The 11,951-nt window shown below is 51.3% G+C and overlaps 1 protein-coding gene across 1 annotated transcript in view; it reads left to right on the top strand.

Annotated features, from left to right (window-relative positions):
• Window positions 1–834: 834 nt before the first annotated feature.
• The window catches only part of CALB2 (calbindin 2), a 29,487-nt gene continuing 18,370 nt past the window's right edge, over window positions 835–11,951 (top strand). Inside the window, exons 1-2 of the mRNA XM_066349653.1 lie at window positions 835–997; window positions 11,003–11,079. Coding sequence (XP_066205750.1) covers window positions 904–997; window positions 11,003–11,079 — 171 coding nt within the window. The 5' untranslated portion in view covers window positions 835–903. The remainder of the gene's footprint in view (window positions 998–11,002; window positions 11,080–11,951) is intronic.

Genomic DNA, 11,951 nt, shown 5'->3' with positions numbered 1-11,951 from the left:
TGAGCAACATTCCTAATTCAGCCTTGGACCTTTTCTGCCGGGGGCTTAGGTGGGCATGGCTAAGACACTGGAGGGAGAATCCAGTTCTGCCACTCCCTGGACAAATGTCTGAAAGACCCTGGATTCTGTCCGGGGTGAGGCAAGCACCAGGAGGTTCAGGATGGGCAAAAACCAAAACCCGGGGGCAGCAGAAACCCCTTCTCCCACTCCCACCTGGGTCCTCCCTGGTTGGCCCTGATTCTAGCCATCCCGGGGAAGAGCCTTGGCTTCTACCCACGACTGGCCCCATTAAGGGGCCATGAAAGCATGAAAAGAGAGCTGGGTTCAAGTTCTGGCTCTGCCACCTATTTGCTAGGCAGGTCATTTAGTCATTTGAAATCTTAAGTCTCCACATCAGAAAAGTGGCCCCTGGTCTTCCCGCTGTGGAAGAGTCAGACAAATGCAGGCAGGCACAAGAGACCTAGCGAACTCCCAAGTCCAGGTGCTAAATACTTGTCAAGCATGACACTACCGTTATCGATGTTGCGGTTACTAGTCAGTATTGCTATTGCTAACAACAATACATGGTAGCTGCACTCGAGATGATCAGAGAGAGGCAGAGGGAAGGTAAGTGCAGCCTCACTCCCTTTTGCACCTAAAAGCCTCTGTTTCCCTGGCCAGACTCGGAGTGCTCTCAGCGAAGACTTGCTCCCACTCTACCAGGAACCCTGGCGGAGCCCCTGGGCGGCCACCGCCCCTCTGCGACCCAGGCCGATTCTCTGGGCGCGCGCGCGCCCTGCTGGCGGCTGGGCGCCAGCGCAGCCTCCCGACTGTATATAAAGGCAGCGTGGCGCGCAAGACCCGGCCGAGTGCGGAGTGCGCAGGGAGAGCACTGTGCTGCCCGAGGTCTCCGAGCGGCTCGCCATGGCTGGCGCGCAGCAGCAACCCCCTTACCTGCACCTGGCCGAGCTGACGGCGTCCCAGTTCCTGGAAATCTGGAAGCACTTTGACGCAGACGGTCAGTAAAGCTCCCAACTTCTGTGTCCATTCGACCCCAGGGGACCTGTGATGGAGGGGATGGGGACATTGCTGATGCGGGCAGGTGTACCTTTGCCCCAAGGGGTGTTTTGACTGCAAAGCCAGCTGAAGTCGGGCTCCTGAGTTTGGGAGACATCTGGCTGCTCTGATGACAACTGTCAGTAACTTTTCTTCCCTGAGATAGATGACAGTGTCCACCGGCTTTTGCAGGCTCATTGTGGGCAAGTTGGTGCTTTCCCAGAGGGAGGCTGAGCTGACAAGGCTCCCCATGAGTGCCCCCCCTCCCCAGCTATCTTATATTCCCGCCTTTCTCTTCAAGGTAACGTCCTGCCTTCAGCTGCTGCAGCCACAGGTCTCAGAAGCCCACTCATTTCTTTCAAGTTCCCCTTTTGTTGAATCCTAGGTTAGCCCTGTCATCATCCTGGGGCCTGGGGCAAACTGGGGGATCCTGCAGGGAAACCCTCAGCCTCCCCCGCTCTGTTAGCAAGGAACAGGATTGAAGGATGGCTTTGGGGCCCTGAGCACCCCCCGGCTTCCTCTGCCCGTTTGCGATCCCAGACAGGTATGTGGTCCCACCCACAGCAGCAGTGGGTGTGGTGAGGGCAGCGCTGGGGGGCCAGCCTGACATGTTCCCTCATGGTGACAATCCTGGCTGCTTTGGGTGAATCCACACCTGAGTGGGGAAGGAAGCACAATTTTTAAATGCCTCAGTGAACAACCCTCTGCTCCGTGTGGTCTCGACATGGACTCACCTAAAAAGTGAGGACTGGACTGAACGACCTTCGGAGATGGCTCCCAGCGCTGAGTTCCCGGGGTCTATGCTCAGGCATAAAGGGAGGCCCCCTTTAGAGATTTCTGATCTGGCTGGAGACGCTTTCTCCACCACTCCAAAAAAATTATGTGATCTTGATATTCCTTCCCTGAGGACCTGGCTAGGGTAGGCATCAAAAACGTATCTGCATCTCAGATCATTGGCAGGATGGTTGCTCAGGGTGTTTATCCTGAGACCGAGATGGGGGGGGGGGGGATACAGGAGCCAGAAGGAGGATCAGGCAGTGGCTCGCTCAGTTCTTCCCCCTTCCCTTCCTCATCTCCGCAGGGCAGGGGTAAAGTTGGCTAAACAGAGGTCCTCAGTCCGGGGTGCTCTGGAGAGGCAGGGGGTAATGTCTGGGACACTAATGAGGGAAGTTCTGTTCCCTTGGAGTCAACTGAGAAAAGTGGGATTGGGGACAAGGGCTGAGCATGTGATCTGTGGGTTAGGATCATGGTCTGCTTATGAATTACAGAAGGAGGGGGGTAGATGGTTAAATCTGTAAAATGGGGCTAAGGAGGGGCTGTATTCCCAATCCCAGTTGATGTCCTAAAACTCCCCTGGTGAAAGGGCTCTAAGAATCTTACAGCCTCTTAGCATTCCAGATGACAAGCACAGTCCCTAAGGATGCTCCTGCTGGTTTATCTGCACCAGAGACTTGCAGGATTCAAGGAAAGTTACCAAGTGGCCAAGGTTACACCACCGGCCTCCTGCCAGATGAGTCAGCTATAAACAGAGGACTCCACAGTTCTACCTTCCCCCTAGTCTCCTGGGGACGACCAATAGTGCTCGTGATAATCATGCAAAGCTTTACACTTATCTGAGACTTTCTACTTTTTCAAAACACAATCACACCTTCTTGAGTTTTGCACTGTGAGCCTGCTGGGCAGATCACGACTCTCCTTGTGTAAATGAGGAAACAGACACAGAAGTGACTTCTCAGAGGTGACTGGCCAGTGCCCGTTCCCCACTTGGGGTCTGGACATTTGCTTTCGCTCCATCCTGTCCAGAGAAAAACCCCTGACCCCGTATCCAAGGTGATGGGCAGTTTTTTTAATCCCAGAAAGGGATCTCTAGTGTAGCTGGATATAGCTACTCTACAACTAGACTCGAGAGTCTTTAAAGACCCCCAAAGCCATTCTACCTGTGGCTCCCGCTGCTCCAATGAGAAAAGGGAGCATCTTGCGTCTTGTCCACCGGGCATCCCGTTGCCCTCTACGGTCCCCACCTCTGGACAGTCCCAATGAGGAACCATGGACCTGACAGAGAAGGCAGGCAAGAAGGTTAAAATGCCTGGTAGCACAGAGGTGATTTAGGAAAATGAGGATACAGCCAATCTGGAATTGCACTAAGGCCCCAGAATTAAGCTGTGGGCCACCTGCACTGTACCTTCCCTACCTGTCCCCTCTTGAACACCAGAGCCTGCCAGGGAGCTCACCACCCCACCCCAGAGGCATCCCCAGCCCTCTCTGGGACTCCCTCTTACTAACTCTGGCTTCTGTTTTCATCACGGGGTTTCTTCCCAAGCCTGGGTCCGCTGCTGCTCGCAAACTTAAGGAGTCTTGGGAGGACTCTGCAAAGGAGAGTCCCAGGAGTGAGCTCCCTGGAGCCTAATTAGTCACAGCCTGGGCGGGGGGGGGGGGGGGGGGGGACCAGCGCCCCACCCCTCCTGGACTCCACAGTAAACAAGAGACCAGGAGACCAAGAGACGCTGGATTCTGAGGAGAGCGGGACTGGGGTGGGGACACTGACCCTAACTCAGCCCATTCCTAACCAGGAGGAGGAATCATCATCCTGGTGGCTTTGCTCAAAGAGTTCGATAACTTTCAAATTATCATTACCCTTTCGCTGGAGAAAGGATGGAGCCGGTGTTTGAAGAGGGGGAAATCGGGACTCAGAGAGGCCAAGTTCCTTCACAAGATCACACAGCAAAGTGATGTGGGGGTGGGCAGGAATCCTGCCTCCTAGCCCCCCACAGTGGTCAGCCAGGGGCATGCATTTAGGAGGGTTCCATGTGGACTCCTAAAGCTGAGGTAGGGAGGATAGCAGCCAAGCGCTCCCTAGGACTTGGGTCGGGCCGGCGCTCTTCCACATCAGCTCCCTGCTCAGAGTGACCCTGAGGTGGCTGAACGTGTATGTCTGAGTCCACTCTACTGTTATTCCCTGATCACATCTTTGTCAGGCACTTCCTCACTCTGCAAGACCCAGGTGGCTGAGGGATGACCCGCTCAGAGTTCGCTCTGACCGTCTGTGCGGTTCTGACCACATGGGCCACCAGGCTCCATCCAATTCTGCTGGCGACCAGTAGGAGGTCCGTGAGGAGCCAAGTTGTGGCCTTAACCTTTGCCCCTTGGAAGCAATTGAAAGCAGAGGAATAAGATGTTCTCTCCCCCAGAGGCCAGCAGACACTCCCTGGACCAGGAGAAATCCCACTCCCTCCAAGAGTCTGTCCTCTACAGATACACTCGCGCACGTGCAGAGCTCCATGAACCAGGGGCTCCCTCTCTGAGTTCTTCAGAATGCTGAAAATCTGGAGGGAAACGTGCTGACCCTGACCGTGGAATGCTATGCAACCAGTGAAAATGGGTGGGGCTTTGCTACTGACAGGGGAAAATGTCCAAGATGTATTAGTAAGATTTTAAAAATTGTAGCAGAACATCGAGTAGGAGCCCATTGGTATTATTCATGAAACACGGGTGCTGGAAAATAGCTGAAAGAAGATGGCATAATAGCGGCTCTCCCCGCAGAGGAGAGGAAGCAAAATTGAAAGGCATTTTCTTTCATCTTCTCAGTTAATTTCTGCAGTGTCTGACATTTTTTACAAGACATGTGTTTCTTGAATAATCAGCAAAACAAGAAAGAGGTAAAAGGAAATGATTTTAGAGACACTTCCCCCTCCACCCGAAAGAAATATACACTGCTTACAAAAATTAGGGGATATTTCAGAATGAATATGAAGCAGGAGAAAAAAAAAAAGAAGCATTAGATTTTTTTTTATTAAACAAGATCAGAAAAGCAAATGACAAGTCAAAGAAAGTTGTTTGATTACGCAAATGACATGCAAACTCAATTATTGTGATTGAGTAGCAAGTGACAAATCAAATGCTTCTTTTTCATATTTATTTTGAAATATCCCCTAATTTCTGTGAGCAGTATATATGCACACCTATCTCCAGGTGTGGGGATGCGCCCAGACGCTCGGGTGCCTGTCTGCGTCCAGATGGCCCTGGTGACGCAGGGCCTCTCAAAGCCTCTCACGGGGACTGAGCCTTATCTTTAGCTTATCCTCATCTTATCTTGATCTTGATCTTACCCTTATCTGTGTGGGCCCCAAGGACTTTGCAAATTAGAGAAGGAAGGACTGCAAGGGGCTGCAGCAAGCCCTGCCCAGTCTTTTCTCCTCTCTTCTACACCCAGTGGTAAGAACAGAACCGTCCCCCAAACCCTCCCACCACCCGGCTCCAGTCCCTGATAAGGTCCGGTCCCCAGTGGTAAGAACAGAACCGTCCCCCAAACCCTCCCACCACCCGGCTCCAGTCCCTGATAAGGTCCCATCCCCGGTGGGCGAAGGGGAGGAAAGCTAAAACGACAGCACCTCTCAGAGGTGGAGGGAGGCCAGGGCGACCGTCAGCGGGGTATTAAATGAAGGCTCTTGGAACACTAAGAAGGAAGACATGTCCAAACAGGGTTACAAAATATCTGGTATATAAATATTAAGTATTTACACAAATACATTGTTCACAATGTGATATAACTGTGCTATTCATAAGATAATTATAGGATTTATAAAAATGATTGCTTTCTGGCACACTAAAGTCATTCTGGCTGTGGGAGCCGAGGTCAGAGCTGTCTGAGAGAGGCTTTAACCCTGTCAGGGTGTCTCCAAGGGGGCCTGTGTCTCAGTCAGGCATGGTGTCAGGCATGGTGTCAGGATATGGGGCACTCGGGAGCAGCCTCCTGCCCCAGCGAGGGGAGGCCCTAGGAAGAAGTACCCCAGCCTCGCCTCCATCTTCACCCTGTCACTGCCCACTTATTTCATGATCAGGGCTCTTCGGTGTGGAGCCATCCACGGTGTGCCAGCCCTGTGCTGGGTGCCCTCTGTGCAGATGCTGTGCCCAGCGCCCTGCCTCTCTGTGCAGGGAGATTGCACCAGCCAGAGGGAGGCAGCTGTGTCTGAGTCCTGAGGCCCCCCAGGGAGGCAGCCTCAGGGACACATGTCCACAAACAAGACACTTCAGCCTGTCTGCCAGGCAGCTGGCCCTGCCATCCCTGCCTGCTGGCCTCGGTTATTTCCCTCTGGGCTCCAGTGGTTTCACGAGCTCAGGCCCCTGGGAGAGGTTTCCAGGGCCAAGGAGACCCGTGAGGGAACCTCCTCCAGTTCCCAGGGACCAGAATTAACAGAGCAGGCGCGAGGCTCTCCACGAGCAGCGCCGCTCCGGTGCAGCCTGGCGGCTCTCCTGGCCCATTGCGTCATGTGCCCTCCTTTGCCCAGCCGGTCCCAGCTGGGGCCTCTGGCTTCGGCTCTCTCCCCTCCTCTCTGGCTCTCTGCTGTCTCCCCTCCTCTCTTGCCCAATCTGCCCCATCCTTCTGGCTTCGCCCACGCCTGGGAATCAGCCCAGCATTAGGCTGCCAGCTGTCCACAGGTTCAGGGGACCCAGCCCAGCTCCGGAGCCACCGGTCCAGAAGCAGCACACAGCCCAGAAACACAGATTAAAAGTCAAGTGCCTGAACAGCCAGCCAGTAGCTGTTTGTGCGAGAACCACCCTCTGTCCCCCGGGGGCCACTGGGAGAAGTGTGTGTGTCTAACAAAGACACACCAAGACAAATACAAATATGGACGGAGCCTGTCCCTGAGATGAATAGAAGGAAACAAGGCTGTCAGCTGTAACTAAAATTCTTTTCCCCCTCCAATCCCCCCTAACATGGGGTCTATAATGCTGGCTGCTTACCTAGCAGAGTCCTGAAGACCAGATGGGTGGGGAGTGGAAAGCTCTTTGTAAATGGTGTGCATCCTGCATAGTCATATTAATATTGGGACAGAGCCCGAGGAAGCCACTCTCCTGCCTAGAAGGGTGGTATCGAACTGTCCCCGAGGGTGCTCAGGCTGGAGGGCAGAGGGCTGTTCGCCTTTTCATAAACTGGAACTCCGACCACCAGCCAAGTAGCCTGGGCTCTTGTGCCACTTAACAAAGAAGTCTGAAACTGCCTCTTCCTTGATTTTCTCTTAACTACGCATCACAGAGGAACACGGACAGGTGAGCACTATACCAACCAGCATCTGGGCCAGTGGCTCTCAAACTTGAGTCTGCAGAAGGGCTTGTTCAAACACAGGTGTCTGGGCCTCACTCCCAAAGCTTCTGACTCAGTAGGTCTGGTCTGGGACCAAAAATCTTCATTTAACACGCTCCCAGGTAATTCCAGTGCTACTGTTCTACAGGCCACACTTGGAACAGCAAGCCTTATAAGGCCAGACCTACTAAATCAGAATCTTCATTGTAATAAGCTCCCTGGGTAATTCTTACACACCTTAAAATTCTAGACACGTGGCTCTAAAGCAGTCCTTTACCCTGGCCGCACAATTCTAACACTAGGAGCTCTGAAAATACCCACGAGACATGCTCAACTCATCAATTAAATCCGAAGCTCTAGGGATGGGGCCCCGGCCGTTTTAAAAGCTCCCAGGTGGTTCCTACCCACAGCCTGGGCTCAGAGGCAGCATGCTAAAGAGAGCAGGCACGCTGGGACTCTTTGGCCCAAAGGGTTTACAGCCACGGGCTGGTTCAGAAGACCTTCAGAGCACAGAGTATAAAATGGTGCTTTCCATTTAGTGAGAGTTCATATTTTCCAGCATGCTTTCACAACATTACCTGTGCGGCTCTCACAATGGCCTTACAAAGCATAAAGGGCATAAATAGTTATGCCCATTTTAGAGATCAAGAAATTGAGGCTCGGTCCTGGCCAGTTGGCTCAGCGGTAGAGCGTCAGCCTGGCGTGCGGGGGACCCAGGTTCGATTCCCGGCCAGGGCACATAGGAGAAGCGCCCATTTGCTTCTCCACCCCCCCCCCTTCCTCTCTGTCTCTCTCTTCCCCTCCCGCAGCCAAGGCTCCATTGGAGCAAAGATGGCCCGGGCGCTGGGAATGGCTCCTTGGCCTCTGCCCCAGGCGCTAGAGTGGCTCTGGTCGCGGCAGAGCGACGCCCCGGAGGGGCAGAGCGTCGCCCTTGGTGGGCGTGCCGGGTGGATCCCGGTCGGGCGCATGCGGGAGTCTGTCTGTCTCTCCCCGTTTCCAGCTTCAGAAAAATAAAATAAATAAATAAATAAAAATAGAAAATAAAAAAGAAATTGAGGCTCAGAGAAACTGACCTGCTCAACATCACATGGACAGACATGTAGCTGATGGTAGAATTGTACCTCCTACTCGGTTTCCTCTTTGCTATTCAAGTCTTAGAAAATCTGGGCCTAGCCTGTGGTGGTGCAGTAGATAAAGTGTCAATCTAGAATGCTGAGGTCACGGGGCCTGAAACCCTGGCTGGCCTGGTCAAGGCACAAATGGGAGTTGATGCTTCCTGCTCCTCCCCTCCCCTTCTTTCTCTCTCACTCTCTCTTTCTCTCTCTTTCTCTCTCTCTCTCCACCCCCCCCAAAATAAGTAAATTTTTTTTAATCTTAGAAAATCTGTATACACTCGTCTCAGTGAGAAACAAGTAGGCATCTACCCCCTGAGGTCAGAGCATCCTTCAGTCAAGGCTTCTCGAGTGTTTGCGGTCAGATTAATTGTAAAGCAGTGTTGTCTCACTTTAAATTTGGGGAAACTGAGGCACAGTGGTGGTGAATAGTGGTAGCAAGAGTAGGCTAAGGGAAGGTGGAGAGTCCCTGGCTCCCACCCAGCCCTCTCTTTGTAAGGTTCACAGAACAGACTTGATACTTAGGTTAGGAGTGATGGTTGCCATGGTAACCATAGCTCTATAAATACCCATCCACGTGTGATTTGCTTGGTGGCCAGTCACCTCCTACCCCATAAGAGGATCATAGAAAAAGCAAGCCACTTGCCCAGTGCTGAAGTCCTCCCTAGAAAAAGGTAGGCAACCATCCCCCAGCCCAGCCTCAGATAAGAGGCACCTCCTGGGGGAACGGGTGGGAGTTGCTCCAAGGGAGGCCAAACTAGCAAGGCCTTTTCCCCCAAGTGGTAAAGGATGCCCCTCTGGGTCCTGCCACTCCTGCCTGTCTAGTCTCTGCTTCTCACCCTCTGCTTTCAGCTGGAATATTCACGTCATTCTAGTCTGGTTACCTCACCCTAACAGACCATTAAATGCTCTTGGAAAACAGGCCCATATCTAGAATGCGGCTATAGCTCCCTGAGCTCCACAGTGTTAAACTTTTCAATTCAAAAAAAGCTTGATGAACTGAACATTTCTGCCCCTTTGTTGGGGTACACAGAGGGAGGTGGTGGGGCGCTCCTAGCTTGGCACAAGGGGCTCACCCAGCCTCTGGGAATCTCCTGCTAGTCCTGCTGCTCAAGCCAGATTCAGGAGGGGCCCTTTCTCCAAAGTCACGATCCCAGCTCCTGACCTCACAGGGGCTTCTCAGAGAGGCCCCCCTGCCCACCCTGTCAAAGAAGCCCAGGCAGTCACTACAGCGCCTCTCAATACTCTCCAGAAACAGACGCACACTCCCTCACATGTCTGCCTGCCCCGAGCTCGGCCCACTTCCAAGGCCCGCTTCACGCATGCTCACAGTGCAAGCTTGGAGCCACCTCTCCAACCCCAGCCTCAGGCTGCTAGAAGCTGTACCTGGACCCAGAGCTTACCTACAGCTTTCTGCCTGAGAAATATGAGAAGAGCCAGGTCACTGCAGGAAGTGACTAGGAAGAGAAAATGTACTTGCTCCTCCAACTCAAGAGTTAACATCAACTGACTAGATGACTTTCTTTTTGCCCAGAAAGCCCCTTCTCCTTTCTCTCCCTTCCTCCATTCTCCAACCCTGGCTGGCCTCACAGATTGTTAGGCACACACTCACTAAATTCCAACTCTCCCAAGAAGCTTTGCAGAAAACATCCTAGAAGAAAGATGACTACTCTATCCTGGGGGTGGGGGTGGAGGAACTCAAGTCTCATTTACCCAATTACAATCACATCATTCATTTCCCTGCAGACAAAAATATATCATTTAGCTCATGAGTCTTTCCATACAATATTTACTGCAGCTTCTCCACTAGAGGGCACCACAAAGGTTATTTATTGGGAATCTAAATTCTCAGGGGATGTTAGGGGGAGAGTATGGGAAGAACACACACACCACCCCTATATTTCCCTCCACCCACCCCCCACAGCCCCTACCAGCTGCTGTCCACGCTGGTGCTGGCCCAGATGCCGGCCCCTCCTGTGTTCTCTGACTACTGAATGTATACCCCAAAGACACGCAGTTATTAATCTTCCATCTCCACAGTGGCAAATGCCTTAGGGCAGGACCAGCACCCCTAAAAGTCCTGGGCTGGCCTGACCCCTGCTTGTCGGCTAGCAAGGAGAAGTTCTTCCATAAAGCCGCCCACTTCCCCATCATACCCTTCCACTGGTCTTAACTACAGCTAGTGCTTGACTTACCACCACGATTGGTTCTGACAGACCAGTCGTAACACGATTTGGTCGTAAGTTGAGTAGGCTATATGTACAGTACTGTGAAATGATGTTATAAAAATCTTTATGTCATATTTTATCATAATTTTCTTTCATTATTGTTATATATAATTTTCTTTGTTCATTTTATGACATTTGTATTATCTCTACACCATTTTGTTTCTTATTTTTACATTCGTCAGGTTTAAGTAAAACACTGCATTACCAATACAACTGGTTTAATATTTGCAAAGACAATTTCTTCTTGGTAGACATCTTGGGAGGGGTTTGATGAAAAATATCCAAGACACAAAACACAAATTGCTGTACCGAGTCTGGGATAACAGTTGAAATGGTGCACGCGGAGATGGTAGTGCTGCCGGAAGCTGGTCTGCACTGTCATACGCCCAGCTGGGCAACGCTTGCACTGCCAGACGCGGAGCAGTTGTGGCTAGCGATTGTGGTTGTAAAGTCGAAAGGTCGGTCGTAAGTTGCATAGGTCATAAGTCGATCAATATTTGTATTTAGCTCTGAGGTGAAGAGTTTTTTCTTTGCTGTCTTTGCAGGAAATGGGTATATTGAAGGTAAAGAACTAGAAAACTTTTTCCAAGAGCTGGAGAAGGCAAGAAAAGGCTCTGGCATGGTAAGCCCCTCTCCCATGGCTTTTAGCTTGTCTGTCTCAAGTTATGCATCCCATCTGTGAGCCTGCAGCTCTGGTCTTTTATTTGTAAGGATCTTTAAAAAATGGAGTGCTCTCTAAAAAGGGTACATTATCTCAGAATCACTGGGTGTCTTGGATTGAGGGGTATTCATGAATGGACCACAGGTTGATGAAACCCTCAAAATTGCAAAGCTTTGTACCTGTGTACATGTATATAAAAATATTTTTTCCTAGTGAAGAGTCCATAGCCTATCTAAATTGCTCAGAGAGGTCATGACTCAAGAGTAGATGTCTAGGGAGTTTCAAGTGCTTTTATTCTAAATCAGAGTTTCTCAGTCTCGGCACTATTGACATTTGGGGACAGATAACTCATTGTTGTGTATTGTGGGGTCGTTAGCAGCATTCCTGGCTCTCTAGACATTAGATGCCTGTAGCTTCTCTCCAAGTTGTAACAATCAAAAATGTCTCCATGCCCTGTCCATAGCTTGGGTGGTTAGAGCATCATCCCAAAGTACAAAGGTTGTTGGTTTGGTCCCCGGGCAGGGCACATACAGGAACAAATCGATGTTCCTGTCTTCCTCTCTCCTTTCCTTTTTCTCTAAAATCGATAAATAAAAATATTTGAAAAGCCTCCAGACATTGTCAAATGTCCCCCGCAGTGGGAGCAGAATCTTCCCCAGGAGAGAACCACTGCCCTAGACCAGTGGTCGGCAAACTCATTAGTCAACAGAGCCACGTATCAACAGTACAACGATTGAAATTTCTTTTGAGAGCCAAATTTTTTAAACTTAAACTATATAGATAGGTACATTGTTATTAACTTAATTAGGTACCCCTAAGCTGGCCAAAGAGCC

This window comes from Saccopteryx leptura, chromosome 9, assembly GCF_036850995.1.
Source record: "Saccopteryx leptura isolate mSacLep1 chromosome 9, mSacLep1_pri_phased_curated, whole genome shotgun sequence".
Taxonomy (NCBI): Eukaryota; Metazoa; Chordata; class Mammalia; order Chiroptera; family Emballonuridae; genus Saccopteryx; species Saccopteryx leptura.
This window is presented reverse-complemented; position numbering and strand designations above follow the sequence as displayed.